Here is an 18,069-nt window from a genome sequence, read left to right on the forward strand (position 1 = left end):
CTGGCACTACAAATTTTAATATTAAGATAGCATCTTTAGAAGCAGATATCCTCATTTAGTCAAAAGTAATTCTTTCCAACATGGCCCCTATGCCACCTGACTAGCCAACGCTGCAAACCCTTTCATCTATTGTGGCAATGACTCCAGTGCAAAATCAGTGTGTCAACTATATGAATTTTCAGCTTTTACGGTGTCCGTTGGATTTCATTCCATGAATTTGCTTGAAAAACTGATATTGTAAGGATGTAGCAATTGTCCTCAAATACCTTGGAGATCTTTGACTCTTGTTGTTTTACTAAATTCAATCTACAAATCACCAGTGGCACTATAAGGAAGCCACTATGTGGTTTACTAAACAAGAGGACCCAAATAAAAAGATAGGAATTCAAATAGTTAACGCTAATCTAGCTCTGCATAGGTTGTCAAAAGTAATGGATCTGAACCCAAACTAAGGATTATGGCTCCCATTTCATACAAAGAAAGAGAATGCATTCGGGGAGAGAAAGACAGGACTGGGATGCCACTTGGCAATGTTTCTTTGAAATGGGGTAGTTTGCCCGGGTATTTGTTTCTTAGTGTCTGTGTCTATCTTTTTGTACAAATAAGAGATTTCATTTTCTAAAATGATATTTTAAAATATTTTTTCATTTCTTAAGTGCTCATATATGTTCAGTCATCTTAGAACATAAACTCCTAATGGAGATAGTAGGATTTTTGATCCATTGGGACTACCCAATATAGAGAAATAGAGTTTTATGCTAAAATTATTGATCAGATTAATAGCAAAAATAAGTGCAAGTTTTCTAAAACTGCATGTTCAGATCAACTTTCAGACAACAGTGCATGAGCTTACTTTGGAGGTGTTACAATACATTGTCTCTTACCCCAATGTTGTGGCCGATGAAAAATGCTATGGGTCAAAAACAGAATCTACAGCCTGATAGAATCATACTCTCCCTGCATTCATATGATAGGAATATTCACTAGCTAGAATTTGTTGCTTCAAAGATAGCATATTATTAGTTCCATATTAAGTAATGTTTCCGGTTTTGCAATGTGTAGGGAAACAAAAGGATAGAGAAATACGAACAAAAAACACAAAGTTTAAAAGCATAAAGGTCTAGGGTACCATAAAGCTCTTAATGCTAGGGATAAATGGAGATCGTCAGTGATTCGATGCTGATACTGACCTTCCTTGACATTGAGCAATGTATTCTCTAGGTAAGAGGTGGCACAACACAGAGGTTTAAGAACCTGGCTCTTGAGACAGTCTATTGGGATTCATGATAAGCATTAGCTGTGTGACTTTGGACAAGTGACATAACCTCTCTGTGCTCACTTTCCTCATCTGTAAAATAGGGATAACTACCAACATCTCATGGGATTGATATGAAAGCTAAATGAGTGGCTGCTGCACAGGAATGGCACTATTCAGTGATACACTAAAATATGGTACATAGTGACCTTCTCACATCACTGTATTTCTACTTTTCCATTTACAGGGCATAGATGTTAATACAAAACAACAGTGTCAGATGACACATTACTACTGGCAGACTTGCGGCTCATCTGGTGACTCCCATCTAAACATATCCAAGTGCCATGAGTAATGAGGTCATTCTTATTTTTCTTACCGCTTTAGCCAAGTAGCTGTCTGAATATTCCAGTTTTCTAAGTACATTTTGAAACTTGTGGCAGTCTAGAAAGAAGAAAATAACACCTATCATTAGCTTTAAAAATACCCCAAGTAATGGAAAGTCGTCCCCAGAATTTCCCTGGCGGCAGATGAGATGTGCTATTTCAATAGGGACTACTCCATCAAGAGTAGATCAGCTGTTCCAACCTACACAGTAAAATTTTCTGGTATTTATAAGATTTACTTTGCACTAAGACTTGGCTTACAAAGTCTTCATTTCCCTCAAGATTTATTTTCAAATGATAGGAAAATTGAGGGAATGTCTTGTAGGTTTTTCTTCTACTCTGGTTAAAAAAAAAAACTTAAGTCATCTGAATTTTAAAACTAAACACTCTAAAAAGGGGTTTGCCACAGGAAAAGTTTAATCATGTCAATTTAGGGCCTTTCTGGATTCAGCCTAAATTTGTCATCGTTCACTATGTGGCCATCTATAAACTAGGTCAGTCTTGTGGAGTTATGCTACAAATAGCTGCTCAGGTTCAAATGCTTCCAGTTGTATTTAGAATAGTGAGAGATTTCATGCATGAAGGGGTCTCAATACAAAAAAGAAAACAGACATCACCCAACTGGCAATGACACCGGTACTATGGAAGAGAGATTCTAAATTAAGCCATCAATTGGGTTTTCTCATTAAAAAAAAAAAAAAAAAAAAGTCTTATCAAAGGCTGGTAGTAGAAAGCATGAAGCAAACATTCAAGAGCCAGAATTCCTAACAAAGGTGAAAGTACCACTTTTTTTCTATTTTAACCATAAGAAAATCTCAGGCCATACACTAGTACATTTGGAGGGAAGGAGAGAGATAATAGAGAGATGGATAGAGGGATGGATAGAGGGATGGATGGAGCTATAAATAGAAGATAGATATTGTATTATGACTTTTTATTTCAAAACCCTAAGGGGTTTTATTTATGTTCTCTATGGCTAATAAAATGCTATATGCACAGCTTCAATGTACCTTAACTAAGTCAGATGTCCTTGGTTTTCTTTAGTTCTTTGCTATCAACTCTACTGAATATCCAAACTCCCTCTTTCTGGTTTTCTTTGATAATAAAGATATAACTTAATAACTTAGCCCTTCACGCTGGCCACAAACTCAGTGAAAGGACTAGGTCTTGGTGTACTGGTGGGCAGCCAAACGGAAGGGGAGCCACTCTAAAGGACATGTGCCCACAGTGCTCTGAAGCAGCTAACAGTGGTCCATGACTTTTGAGGAAGAAAATTTGAGTGGGAAAAGGGAGCAAAGTTATAACACATTTTAACTCTTTTGGATTATCATCTGTATAGACATGAGAACCTTGTAGATGATCCACACTGCTTTCTAAAATTGAGAAAAGTGGCTCTGGAGGCTATAGTTTATCCATTTAAGATGAAGAGAAGTCTCAGGGATCAAGAAGGTGGAGAACATCTGCCATGTCTCCTTTTGGCCTACTGTCCACCTAACGGGAAGCAGGTGGTCAGTCTCCACATCCCTTGTTTCTTGCTCTACATGCATATTTCCTTCACTTGCTCTCCATTGGCACCCTGCCTGCCCTGTGGTGGGTGGGAAACCACAGCCAACAGCAAATATGAGTCACCTGGCTAGAGAACCAACCCTTCTGTATATTGAGAACCATGACTTTACTCCCAGCAGCAAGGAGGAAAGGGTCGAAGACTGGGCCTTCCTATGAGTTCCGAGTGCTAATGATATAAGGAAACCAAGAATGATGTGGCCCCAAAGAGACCACCTCTGAAGATGAGGACATCTTGAGAGCTGTGGTCCAAGAACAAAGCCAGTGGAAGACAAACAGCCACACTGATTCTAGTGGTCTAAAAGCTCTATGTCGTGACAGTTCTTCTTAAAGTAAGATGGATTAGAAATGTTTCAAAAGGATGACAGAGGGCTTGCAATATTAAAATCTCAATACAGGAGCCTCCCCGTCTGTATTCCTGATTGAAGAAAGGAGAATGTGAAACAAGAGAAAATGGCATCTGGACTTTCTAGTTGAGAGAACAGGAATATAAACAACAAAAACGATTTTCCTGGCTCTTTTTCAGATTTCTACATGTCATTTCTTGAACCATTACAACTGTCAAGAAAGTAGGTATCTTTAAAAAAAAAAAAAAAAAAAAACAGGAAAAATTCCAAGATGCAAAATGTCCAGGAGGCTGCTGGACCTGGCATTCCCTGATGGCTGTCCCTCAGACACTCTGAGGAAGAGCTTCCAGGGATACTGCACTCAAAGCACACTATTTGCTTTATTCACCATTATTCAATAATGGAGGCTTGATTCAAAAACATAGTAGACTCACCTCAATTTTCCAGATGTTTAGGTTAGAAAGCAGATCCCAACAGAAATTTCCATTCTTATCCACTCCACTGAACCCAAAGCCAGCTGCATTATTCACTGCATCAGCTATGGTTTTTAAAACAACATATTAGGATATGGAACAAAAGTCACATTGCTGTTTTAAAAGATATTAAATGTCTGTCTTGCTTTAAGATTGAGAGACAGGGAGTAGTTTCTCCTTGGAAAAGAAACCAAAACAACTAAAAGGATCCGGTACCATTATAAATCAGAGAAACCTTTTGAGCTCTTTGGTAGCCTTAATTTTTATTCATTTTTTATCTATTAACTAGCATTTAGTGAGCACCTGCTAAGGAAGAAGGCACTAGATGCTCCTAAAATGCAAAATGAAAATAAAAGAAAAATGAACTGGGACAAACAATAGGATTTAGTGACCAACTTCATGTAAGAAGAGAAAGGAAGAAGGTAAACATACATCTCAGCTCAGAAGCAGAGGCCAGAAGAAACAGGGGAACCAGGTGACTTGGACAGGTCCAGGAGCTGCCATTAAAGATGGCACAACATGAATGGACAGCATTAGGTCAGGAGGAGAACCAGCTCTGAAAGAGAAATTGGAGCTCATTCTGGACATATTAAGCATGACATGCCAGTAGGTATCAGCTGGGGCTGCCAAGATATAGTTAGAAAAGTTTAGAACACAAGACAAAAGACAGAGCTAGGGATGTGAATGTGGGGCCAGCCACCACGGAGACCACACGTGGACCCAATTACCAAAGCATCCTACCCATAAAGTCAGTTTGAGAAAGGTCAGGTTTCCATCTTTATTCCACTTCACTGAACTATAAGATGTCCTCCTACATTGAGTATAACATTTCTAATTCCTCAATTATGTGATTCTGTAACCAAATAGAGACCTGATGAAATCAACATACTTTTATTATGATGACCAAAAGGCTAATTCTCTCTCCACTTAGTTCAATTCTGTCAGAATATTTTCTTAAAAAAAAAAAAAAAAACTTCAACACCCACAAAACAAATAATCCAATTAAAAAATGGGCAGAAGACATGACAGACATTGCTCCAAAGAAGACATACAGATGGCCAACAGACACATGAAAAGATGCTCAATATCACTCATCATCAGGAAAATGCAAATCAAATCACAATGAGGTATCACCTCACACTGTCAGAATGGCTAAAAAAAAAAAAAAAAATCCAAGAAACAAGAGGTGTTGGCAAGGATGTGGAGAAAGGGAAACGCTCCTACACTTTTGGTGGGAATATAAACTGGTGCAACCATTCTGGAGAACGGTATGGAGGTTCCTCAAAAAATTACAAATAGAACTACCCTATGATCCAGTAATCGCACTATGGGTGTTTACCCCCAAAATACAAAAATACTAATTCAGAGGGCTATTTGCACCCGTATGTTTATAGCAGCACTATCTACAATAGCCAAACTATGGAAACAGCTGAAGTAGTCCATCAATAGATGAGTGGATAAAGAGGTGGCATGTATCTACAATGGAATATTACTCAGCCATAAAAAATGAAATCTTGCCATTTACAGTAACATGAGTGGATCTAGAGAACTGTAATGCGAAGTGATATAAGTCAGAAAGACAAACACCATATGTCTCACTCGTATGTGGAATTTGAGAAACAAGACAAAAGAAAAAAAGAGACAAGCCAAGAAACAAACTCTGAACTAGAGAACACGCTGATGGTTCCCACTGGTGGGGGTGGGGATAGGTGAAATAGATGATACGGATGAAGGAGGGCATGAGTACCAGGTGATGAGTACCAGGTGATGCACAGAAGTGTTGAATCAGTATATTATATACCTAAACTAATAACATTGTATATTAACTATACTGGAATCAAAATAAGAAGTAAACTAAACCACAACACGGTAAGGTCTTAGATCTAGGGAGATCTTAGAGAAGTCTGTCTTGAGGCTTCATTCGTTTTTCTCCATAGACATTCAGGTCCAGCTCCAGAGTGACTTCTGAAGAGTTACTCTCAAGAAAAACAATCTATGTTTGTCTCCTTTCCTTTTGGCATAGTTGGGGTGATTTAACACTGCTTATCTTATGCTTGGCTTCACTGGGAAATGATCTGGTTTCTTTTAGAAGGATGAGAAGTTCTGAGTGCTGCTAGGTCATTCTCCCTAGCCGACGGGATGGAAACTCCATGGAAAAGGAAAAAAGCAACTTAGCAGGGGTGTGCCAGTTAGGAAACAAAGTTGTTTGTTTGTTTTTTAAGATTATTTATTTATTTATTTATTTTTAAAAGATTTTATTTATTTATTCATGAGAGACACAGAGAGAGATAGAGAGAGAGAGAGAGAGAGAGAGAGAGAGAGAGGGGCAGAGACACAGGCAGAGGGAGAAGCAGGCTTGACATAGGACTCGATCTCGGGTCTCCAGGATCATGCCCTGGGCTGAAGGCGGTGCTAAACCGCTGAGCCACCTGGGCTGCCCAAGATTATTTATTTAACAGAGAGAGAGTGAGGATGCACAAACGCATACCCAAGCAGAGGGGGCAGCAGGCAGAGGCAGAGGGAGAAGCAGGCTTGGCCCCAGGATCCCAGGATCATGACCTGAGTTGAAGGCAGATGGTTGAATGACTGAGCCACCCTGGTGCCCCAAGAAATGAAGTTTTAAATGTGTGGGAAGACACTGAATGACAAGATGAGCTGAACCAGAAGGAGAGGAGCCCTTCGGGGTCTGTGTTGGAAACTAAAACTAGGCTGGTGGATGGTATGAGACCAGGAACCCTGCAATTGCTTCTCCTACCTCCAGCCTCATTTAAAAAGCAGAATAGCAACAACTTCTCTGTTTGGTGCCTGCAATCTTTCTAGGATTTTACAAAGCACTCTACAGGTATTCTCTTCCAGTGCTCCCAGCGGTGTGAATATGGTGGGTCAGGGCGGGCTCTAGAGGCAGAGCCCCTGGCTTCCCATGTCCACTGAGCAACATACAGAACGTACAGCCTCGAGAGAGTGTCTAACATCTAGAAATCCATTCCGTTGAGAAGAAAATGGAGATATGAACGGTACCTATCCTAAAGCCACATTGAAAAAATTAGATGAAATGTGAGTAGAGCTCATGGCACAGTGCCTAGCCCAAGTCAGCACTCAAGAAATGTTAGCTGCTGTCCCCATCTTCCCAAGGCTTAGCGATGCTAACATTCTGATCACTCAGGTGGTAAACAGTGCCAGGCTCCAAATGCTAGAAAGAATTCTGATCCCACTACCTGAGTGTCTGGGAGCCACTATGAAAGACAAAGGAAGGACCAGAATAGTGGCTCTCAGATGCTGCATCCAGAGCCTGGCTACTCAGCCTGTACCCCCTTGTCCTTCCACCACCGTTTATCCAAGACATGTTTTTTGCCTCCGAGCAGTGAGAGGTTCTAAGTTCGCCAACCCCAAACTGGCTTTACTTGTATTGTCTATTGTATTATTACAGATAAATGAGCTTGGACACCCATATTTTGGAGGTTGTGATCCTTGGAACACAGCCTGGGTTGAAGTTGAGTCTCACTAATTAGTACTAATTAGTAATGAGAAAAACAACCAGAATTGTACACTACATCCAAAGAAAATTGCTTTTATTATTTTACTATAAACAGTAAGGAGAGCAAGGCGAACACCATGCGGATCGGCTGAGATTCATGAAGAGGCCAGCTTTAAGGATTAAATTTATAATCATGTATAATTAGTGCATCAAGTATATGCAAATGATGTTCTAAGGAGCTGGATAAAACAATCATTCGGTTAAGCAGTTTAAATATTCCCCGTTATGCTATTCATTGCTTCTTTATTCATAAATAATACAAAGGTTAATTTCAGACCAGCCTATGCAATCTACACCGTAACAAAGTTCAAATTGAGGCCATACAAATTAATGAAGTGTGTCTCTCCTGAAGCTACCCAAAAAAAGATAAAGGGAAGGACGTACAGAAAAGAGCCAAGTCCACGGAGAAAGCTACCCACAGAAAAGGACACTCCCAAAATTTGGGGCAGTCCCAAAAGGGCAGACCGATGCCAGACGCCCCCTTGTTGCCTAGAACCGCCCCTCCTCACCCCCACCTCCGCCAGCACAACCCACCTCGTGTTAGACTTTCCCTAGGAGGCCACGCATGGCCTTGCTTCCCTCCTAAAGCAGGAGCTGATTTAGTCCAGAAGCCAGCCCTGAAGCCCTAGGACACAGAACATGGGAGTGGGAAAGGTAGGGAGAAGGGAGAGAAAAGGAAGGGTAAGTAAAGAAGTAGAAGGTAGAAAGGAGAGGGAGATGTTCTCTCTTCCTCTCACTCTCTCATTTGCAAACACACACAGGTTAGAGCAAGGTGAAAATAATAAGTATCTCATGTAGAAAAGTAAGCCTGGTGTTCTAAACAGATTTCCAACCATAGCACGTATCATGCCTACCTACCGAAGATATTAGCATTCTTAATAAAGCCACTGCAGAAAGAGTTAGAATAAGGCTTTTGCAGCCTTCCAAAACAACGGGTCTCTATTCAGCATCCCTTTCGGTATTCCTGGCATTGAGACAGCTCTCCATGGTGGGCACACACATCTCTATGCCCACAGACCAGAACAGTCTTGACGGCAGAGAAGAGGCCTTATTCACCTTTGCATTCCTCCTAGCTCAGAACCTTCCTATCAGCAAACACTCCCTGCATTAAACCAAAGGTGGCCAAATTTCCCACACTGCAAATTTTTTAAAAGCTGATCTTTCTGGCCAAGTGTTACATAAACACTGCACTGGACTGAATTTCTCCCTGAACATGTCAACTTTTAAAAATAATCTGGACCAGGACTTGAGGAGAGAGAGGAATGAGGAGTTATTACTTTTTTCTTAATGGGTACAGCGCTCCTGTTTGGGGTGATGGGAAAAGTTCTGGAGATGGATGGTGGTGATGGTTGCACAACACTGTGAATGAACTTGATGCCATTAATTTGTCCACTAGAGATGGCTAAAATGACAAATTCTATGTTATATTTTATCACAATAAAAAAAATAAAAATCATTTAGCAGCTACAAGCTTTAATTTAGGGATTAAAAACTTGGAGCATGAAATGAAGGAAACAGAACTCAGTGAAGTGCTATGCCTTCACTCATGGAACATGGGCTAAGCATTAGGCACTGAGTTTAATCATCTGTTTGACTTAATAAACCAAATCAGTGCTTTCTGACATCAAGACCCAGATCACCTTCAGCTAAGAAGTTAAATTTCCATTCCTGTAAGGGCTCCAAATATGAAGTAGATAGGGCTGCCGTGCCTTATCAAAATTCCTTACCATTCCTGGTAAGTAAATAGGAGGACTTACTGCTCACTCCAGCAAAGCTTTAAACTTTTCCAGTCTAAACTTGTTTGAAAGGAAAGAGGAAAAAAGCAAATAAAGTTGAACTTTCTACCTTAAAAAAATATTTATCACTTGAAGTCAGTTTCTAAGGCATAAAGCTTAACCAACAAATTTTTTTAACCAACTCTTTCTTTAAAAGTGCAACCTAAATCAGCATGTGTGTTGGTAAATTTATTCAAGCGTGTACCCTCTATTATGTACCACCCAGAAAAATCACAATACAGCCAGATCATTCTAGAATTTTCCCTTAACTTTCCACTGTACTAATGGAGCTTCAATTGGTGGAGGAAGCTTCCAAGTTTGGACATCTGTTAATAACATTGAGCTGAAATGACAGCCAAGATTGCTTTTCTCTTATCACAGATAATTGAATTTATGGATGGTGGGACATAGGAGTGCTAGCTGGAGAGTACAAAATGATATTGGCTCAGCTGCCTCCATCATGTATTAATTTTTTTTTGATTAGGTGATCCAAAATGCTGTTCTGGGTAAGCCATCCAAGGAGTATCACTCTCCCTCATTCATTCAGGGCCATTCCATCAAACGTACCTAACGTCCAGGCAAAGTAATACTTGGGCTTCGAGGCTTGCATGACAATATATAAGTAGCAGAGCCGAGTCAGAAAGTTTGCTTTGTGAACAAACCAATCATCAACCAGGCAGGTGACCGGGAAGGTCTTGGTGAGTGTCAAAAACAGGAGGAGAGACACCAAGGTCATACACAACTTGTGTATCACAGCTCCCTGAAATGTGGGGGAAAAAAAAAATCAGTGTAACCATTCAGGCCTCTGGTATGAGGAAAACAATTTCAGCAAGGGCACATTTTGAACAAAGCTGTTCCAATAGCTGCTCTGGTAATATTCTCTAGATGGAACACCACCAGTAGGCATTCTTAGGACACAAATTGGATGCTGGGCATATGGGCTAAATGTAAATGAAGAATACACCTCTGACACTTGAGGTCTAAATACATCTAAAATGGAAGAAAATGATCACCAGCACATTCTACCAACAAAAAGAAGGTAGTTTTTTTTTTTTTTTAAAGATTTTGAGAGAGTGAGAAAGAGCATAAGTGGGGGGGAGGGGCAGAGGGAGAAGGAAAAGCAGACTCCCTGCTGAGCAGGGAGCCCAGTGTGGGGCTCCATCCCAGGACCCTGAGATCATGACCTGAGCCAAAAGCTTAACCAACTGACCCATCCAGGTGCCCCAAAAGGAAGGTAGATTTATAACCCAAAACATAAGAGAAAGAGCATTATAGGGTGGCAGTCTTCCATTAGAAAGAAATAACCAATCGCCTTCCACTTCTGTCACCAGCAGAGTCAAGGAAATGGGTTTGAATTACCAAAAGGAGGACAGAGGCTTAGCTAGGAAGGATTCTGTACAAGTTTTTAAATACCTGAATCAAGACATGAGCAGGTAATGGAAAGCTTTAGAAAGCCTTCCAAGGTGGTCTACATGTAGTCTGCTCTAGTATTAAGATGCATTGGCATTTTAAATGCCTCTAGACCAAGCGATTTTGCCCACTTTCTCTGACATTCCAGGGAATGTCATATAACATCAATAGAACTATAGTGCCCAACTTATTAAAACAGGCCACTTACTGGGGTGCCTGGATGGCTCAGTCAATTAAGCACCAACTTTTGATTTTGGCTCAAGTCATGATCTCATGGGTCATGAGATCAAGCCGAGTCTCAGGCTCTGCATTCATTGCCAAGTTGGCTTAAGATTTTCTCTCTCCCTCACTCCCACCCCAACTCATGCTTGCATTCTCCATCGTGTGTTCTCTCTCAAATAAATCTTTAAAAAAAGGGGGGGGCACTTTTTTTGTAATAAGGGGATAGCTACAGCACCTCTCTCAGAGTGGCTTGAGGTTCAGGTGAATGAATATTTGCAAGGTACCAAGAATAGCATCTGGCTCCCAGTCAAGTGCTCACCATGTTTAGCCATGATTATGACAACACACTGGGGAAGCATCAGCCTGTGAGTTCCAGCTACCTCCCACTGATGTGTCCTTAGCCAAAATACCACCTGACCACTTCACTTTTTGCACAAAAATGCAAGAGTCTCCTTGGAGAGTGATACTAAGACTCTGTGATCATAGTCTCTAAATGAGAGCATGTGAAACACAAAAGCACGACTCTGGTAGATTCAGCCAAGAAACACCTGTGAGGACTTTGATGTCTCATGGCCATGGCGACCTTACTCCTGCACTGTTTCAATAACACAGTAAGAGCTGAGACAATTGACAAGCCATAAGCTGCCGAAGACCTGACTGTGTCAAAACTACCTGAAAATTCATGCTGAATAAATTACTTAAGTTTTCAAATAATTAATTTTGCACAGAGTTTAGCATTTACAAATATTTAACTCAATTATCCTGATTTTCTCCTTTTTCCAATTTTCCCTGTTCTTTCAAATAATTAGACTTCCCTTAAATATGGGATATTTGATCTGAATAAATTTAGGATATTTGTAAAGTTCAATAAGTCATCCTAATGTCGACTAATTCGAAATTAATAAAATTCAGGTTAAAATTAAAATATTATTTCCAAAAAAACATCTTAAACACTCAGTCAATAAAACCAATCTTTAAGCATGCCAACATAACACTGGTTTCCCATTCAAGAAACAGGCTCTGCAATAAGAATCACATTGGTTCTGGTTCCCACTCTCTCCCCATCCCCCTTTCATGACATTGTCCTTTGGCTGGATATGAATTTCTATTCATAAGGACAAAAAAAAAAAAAACTCATCAATCCGAATACACTAACTAGCACAGTGCTGAGCACATTATAAGCATTAAATATTGTCCAGTTGCAGAATGGATCGATTGCTTTAATTATTCCAGCCAATAAGCTCCTCTGTGAGGTAAATGAGGGTGACAGCGAGTTATTGGCCAAGCTTTCTAGTAAACTACTTGGCTTTTTAATTAGAACAATTACTAGTGAGACTCAGCCCTGGCAGCAGAACTCTATTTTCGTAGAGCTCTGGGTAAATGCTTGGCACTAAAATCTTACGGTAGGAGAAGGTTCTGGCAGGTTGTGGAAACCTCTCTGCTTCCAGTTCACTTCCAGCAACTTCGCATGTATATGTCTCCCTTCGATAAAGGCTATATAATCCTTGAAATTGTTGCAAGGGCCAGCTATGACACTCATGAAGTTGAGAAGGTAGCTTAAGTATTCCAAAAACGAGGGTTTTACTCTGTGAAAATAGAAAAAAAAAATTGAAAAACCTTCAGTCTTGGATTTTTCTCGAATATCTGCGAGTAAGCCACTCCTAAACACAGGTGTTGTCTTTATGGATGATGAACCATGACATGGGTGTCTTTGTTTCTCTGAAAACCCATCTAAGCTAGAAACCTTGTGGAAAGGACAAGTTAATAGAGGCAGGTGGCTCAGAGAAGGCAGGTGGCTCAGGGAAGGCACAGCGCTCCGTCGCGCCCTCTGCTGGTCGACTGCAGCTATAGACACGGAGGGAGAGGTCCAGGGCAACTCTGAGGCTGAGATGTGCTCTTTCTCAGCAGCCTTAGCTGTCTGCAAGAGAAAATGGAGGTAAGAAACACGAGGTGGGGTGGGAACCTGACCTAATGTGAGTTGACTGAGATGCTGTGAAATGGGAAAGCCCCCTTCCGGCTGCCAAAATAAACACAAAACAGATGATGGGTGGAATCAGTTTCCATTTGAAGAGGACACACAGAACTCCCTCTGTAACTACCTCTTGTCTGCTTTGGCATCCAGGCACGAGGTCCTGAACAACAGACAAAAGTAGTGGCAGGGGAAAAATTCTGTAGAGACCAGTTCTGGGTAGTGTTTTAATGGCATTTAAAGGGGCCGGAGAGTATTGTGGGGAAAGGCTCCCTAAAATGCCATTGCTAACCGGTCACTGGAATTATGCCCTACCAACTAGACTTGGGTACAAAGACATTTAGCAACTCGCCCCAGTTTGCCCTGGACTTTCCCAAGTTGGGCCCTGAAGGTCTCATGTCCTGGGAAACTACTCTGTTCTGGATAAACCAGGACAGTTTGTTACCCTAAAAAGACTCCATCTTTGGTATAAAATGACACCGTTCCCTACAGAATGACTAAATTGTTAAGTATGAACTAGGAATACCCAGGGTCAAATGCCCAGCATTTATACCCCCATAACACTGAGCAAAGAATCTGATTCATTAGTCGTTTGCAGTGGGTCTCCATTGCTTCCAAGTCCTACCCAATCTTATACTGCGAAAACGAGGCACTCGATTCCATCCTACATTCCCAGCCCTACTTCCTACCCGTCTTCATCGAGGCATTTAATCATTCTGATGCGCGCTGATAATTGTTTCTTGAGGACCCTCAGACACATGGGCCAATAAAAATAACTCTGTAACGGACATAACTACAGTGGTGAAGGAGAATCTCATAAAACTAACAAAATCACAGATCCATTTACTCTCTGGCCCAGTAATCCCACTTCTGGAAACCTATCCCCCACTGCTATGCCCAAACCTCTTTAAAATGACCTGAGAACAGGGTTTGTAAAAGCCAAAGAGTGGCAGACAACCCAAGTATCCATCAACAACATATTCATTAAATAAATAATAATACATCCATCTAATAGGGTTCATATCTATTGAGAAATGAGAAAGATTTCTAGACACTGATATACAAAGGGTTCAAGAATATATTGTTTAACTTACTTTACAGCAAGACGCTGTTGCTCAGCAGAGAGGTCTTCAGCTCTTCGACCTAATCCTACAAAATAAAAAAAATGTAGAAATAAGATGTTTGAAGTAGATAATTCTAAATGAGGCTTCTAAAAGTCATTTGAAAAAAGTGCTTTATTTCACACATCATAAAATCATTTTCTTTTCTGACAGTCTCTACAGGCTCTTGTGAAGAGGGGAGAAAGCAGGGGTTACTCCTATTTAAATTGCATGGGACATGGATCTCAGGGAACTCCCTACATCTCCTGCACTCCTTACCAAAGTACGTATGTTTTCATTGCTACATGAGAGAAAAAAGCCTGCCTTTGCAGCCTGCTCCACCTTAAAGACCTCCCTGATTATGCTGGCTGCAGACACCTGGCACCAGCTGAAAGCATGGGTGTGGAATGGGGAAAGGAACAGGGGACTTTCCTCTTCTAAAAAACAGGAAATATAATCCTGAATGCAGGGAAAACATAAAAGATTTATCAGGTGATTCTTCTTCTTTTAAAGTTCATCCATGTCAGAAAAGGGGGAGGGAACCAAATCACATTTGTGCTTCTCGTAAAATGTATATGTTAACTTATAGTCAAAAAATCCGACATGTCATCTAAAAGCTACAGAGCTTGACTACAAAGCTGTATGTATATTCAGCTAAAAGTGATGATGGTCACCAATCAAAAAGGCAATTCAGAAAATATGTATAAAGGAAGACAGTGTTTCTGGAATTTACTTGCTCCTACTGCACATGAGAAAAAAAGAAATGGCAAATAAACACCTTGCTGCATGTAAGGGTTTTTCCAGAAAATCAGGTAAACTGAGAATGCTTTAAAAAGTAAATTTAGGCAAAAAGCCTATTAAAAAAAAAAGAAGCAGTGTTAAAAAAAATCACACTTTTTTCTAAGATGTCAACCATACATCTCTGGCAGTCCTAAAAATTAAATTGATTTTAGCTATTGGTTTATGTGCTAACGTTAGACTATAACGACTACCAACTAGACTTGGGTACAAAGACATTTAGCAACTCGCCTCAGTTTGCCCTGGACTTTCCCAAGTTAGGCCCTAAAGGTCTTATGTCCTGGGAAACTACTCTGTTCTGGAGAAACCAGGACACTTGGTTACCCTAGAAAGGCTCTATCCTTGATACAAAATGACCCTGTTCTCTGAAGAATGACTAAATCGTCAAGTATGAACTAGGAATATCCAGGGTCAGAATGAAATTAAATCAAATCCCAAGCTTTAAAGAAAAATAAGACTAGCTAGCAGAGATCATAAATCTTCTCAATCTGGTAGCACATAAAGGAGCTTCAACAGTCAGAAAGCGTTTGCCAGAGCAGTACAAATCTGCAAAATATACTTTTACTAATTGAACCTGACATCTCTTCCACCCACTTTGAAATCTTCCACCAGGCTGAAAGTGCCGTCCTCCTTCCCTGGAACCAGGTCTTAATCGTGTAAATCACACTTTCTGGTCATTTGCAGGAAAGGCATGAGCAAAGAAAATGTTCAATTGTATACAAACAGAAGATCCTTCCTTCTTCCAAGGAGAAGGGCCAGGCTAATCTCATTAGATAATCTTCCAAGCCAAACAAAACAAAAACACTAAACAAAATAAAACTAGCATTAAAAATGGTTAACCAGCCAATACTTTTTTTTTATTATTACCTTATGAGCTTCTCATATTAAACCAAAGAAAAAGAATGCCATTTCTTCTCAGCAGATTTGGAAATGAAGGGCAGTGAGTACCATAAATTTAAAATATTACATAAGTAAACAGAAAGCCAACTGTTCTCAGGGTAAATACTTCAGCAAATTTAGACTACAGATTCAGCAGGGAAGTGGTACATAATAGTTGAGAAGAGTTTTGATTAAAGAAGCTTGCAAATTTTTGACAAGTTATAGAAGAACTGCCAGAACTTGGCTAAACTCTGGACTATGGGTAGAGTCCAAACAAAGAGCTCTGAATGTCAGTCTCGCTTTCAGCACCAACAGGCGAGTCATTTTTCTCACCATCATGAACTTGGAATGCCAAGGTCGTGATCTTCTGTGTGACAATCATCAGAGGCCTAAAAGGAAGATAGAAGATAATCGATTGGCAGAAGGACCACTAGAAGAAACATTTATTCTATTTCCCTGCATGGTAGTTTTTTCATCTTAAAGGCCATTCAATACAAAGCAAAAACAAAAACAAAAACAAAACAAAAAAACACTAAATTCAATAAACTCCCATAAAATCATTTTAAATAAGTAGATATAACAACACTGAACGAGATCATATCAGAAGGCCCCTCTTGCACTGTTACTCAAAGTGTAAGTTCCAGAACCAGCACCATCAGCATGCTCTGGGGCTCATTAAAAATGCAGACTCTCGGGCAGCCCAGGTGGCTCAGCGGTTTAGGGCCGCCTTCAGCCCAGGGCCTGATCCTGGAGACCCAGTATGGAGTCCCACGTTGGGCTCCCTGCATGGAGCCTGCTTCTCCCTCTGCCTATGTCTCTGCCTCTCTCTCTCTCTCTCTTTCTCTGTGTCTCTCATGAATAAATAAATAAAATCTTAAAAAAATGCCGACTCTTGCACACTCCATTCCAGAGCCAGAAAATGGGAATCTGCATTTGAACAAGATCTCTAGAGAACTCAGATGCACATTAAAGTATGACCACCCCTAGTTTGGGGGATACCTAATCCAGTGCCCCAGTTCCACTTGGACGAGATATAATATTCTGGCTTCTTTATCCTAATATGTCCTAAATGCATTGCTCTATTAAAGGCAATTCTTCCATGCACACATAGCAAAAGATACTTTTGTAAAATACTGTCAATAAACCATTTAGTGACCAAAAAATAACACCCATCCTAATTTGAAAAAAGACATCAAATAAAAACTTGCCTATGAAGTGGCACCCATGCCAAGAAAGGTGCCAAGATAATTCAACAGAAGCAAGGACAGCTTTTTGTTTTTATTATTTTTTAAAGATTTTATTTATTTATTCATGAGAGACAGAGAGAGAAAAAGAGAGAGAGGCAGAGACACAGGCAGAGGGAGAAGCAGGCTCCATGCAGGGAGCCTGACGTGGGACTCGATCCCTGGTCTCCAGGATCACGCCCTAGGCTGAAGGCGGCACTAAACCGCTGAGCCACTCAGGCTGCCCAAGAACAGCTTTTTAAAATAGTGATGATGCAACCAGATAGCCACATAAAAATATAAAAGTAATTAAAAATGCATCAAAGATCTAAATGTAAGAGCAAAAACTATAAAACTCTTCAAAGAAAGCATAGGCACATATCTTCATGGCCTTAGCTTTGGTGATGGTGTCATAAATGTAACACCAAAAGCATAAGTAATGAAAGAAAAATATAGGTTAAATGGGTAGCATTTAAAACCTAAAATTCCGTGCTTCAAATGACACATACCATCAGAAAAGTGAAAAGACATTTCACAGAATATATGAATATATGTGCAAATTATATGTCTGATAAGGGACTTGGTATTAGAATATATAAAGAACTCTTACAATTCAAGAAGAATAAGACAATCACCCAATTCAAAAATAGCCAAAGGACTGGAATGGATGTTCTCGGAAAAAGACATATGAATGGTAAATAAGCAGGTGAAAAGATGCTCAGCAATAATCAGCCATCAGAGAAATGCAAACCAAATCATATACCACTTCACAAGCACAAGGATGACTAGAATCAAAAAGATAACAAGTATTGGTCAGGAGGTGGAGAACTGGAACCCTCAAACATTGTTGGTGGGAACATTAAAAGGTCCAGCTACTTCAGAAAGTCTGGCAATTTCTTAAAACATTAAACATAGAGTTACTGTATTACCAAGCAGTTCCACTCCTAGGTATATACCCATGAGAAATAAAAATGTATCTATACAAAAACTTGTACACACCTGTTCAGAAAAACATCATTATAGCCCAAAAGGAAATAACCCAAGTGAAATGTGGTATGTCTATACATTAGACTATTATTCAACAATAAACACAGTGAAGTACTGACCCATGCTATAATATGGATGGACCTTGAA

The 18,069-nt window shown here is 40.1% G+C and overlaps 1 protein-coding gene across 3 annotated transcripts in view; it reads right to left on the minus strand.

The window, feature by feature from the left end:
- The window catches only part of MBOAT1 (membrane bound O-acyltransferase domain containing 1), a 115,026-nt gene that overhangs the window by 10,546 nt on the left and 86,411 nt on the right, over positions 1-18,069 (minus strand). For all 3 annotated transcript variants that reach the window (XM_038584262.1, XM_038584263.1, XM_038584264.1), the window contains exons 5-10: positions 16,046-16,101; positions 14,030-14,084; positions 12,369-12,552; positions 9,902-10,094; positions 3,986-4,089; positions 1,635-1,699 (exon numbers count right to left, since the gene is read on the minus strand). In XM_038584262.1, coding sequence (XP_038440190.1) covers positions 1,635-1,699; positions 3,986-4,089; positions 9,902-10,094; positions 12,369-12,552; positions 14,030-14,084; positions 16,046-16,101 — 657 coding nt within the window. The remainder of the gene's footprint in view (positions 1-1,634; positions 1,700-3,985; positions 4,090-9,901; positions 10,095-12,368; positions 12,553-14,029; positions 14,085-16,045; positions 16,102-18,069) is intronic.

The sequence above is a fragment of the Canis lupus genome, chromosome 35, assembly GCF_011100685.1.
Source record: "Canis lupus familiaris isolate Mischka breed German Shepherd chromosome 35, alternate assembly UU_Cfam_GSD_1.0, whole genome shotgun sequence".
Lineage (NCBI taxonomy): Eukaryota > Metazoa > Chordata > Mammalia > Carnivora > Canidae > Canis > Canis lupus.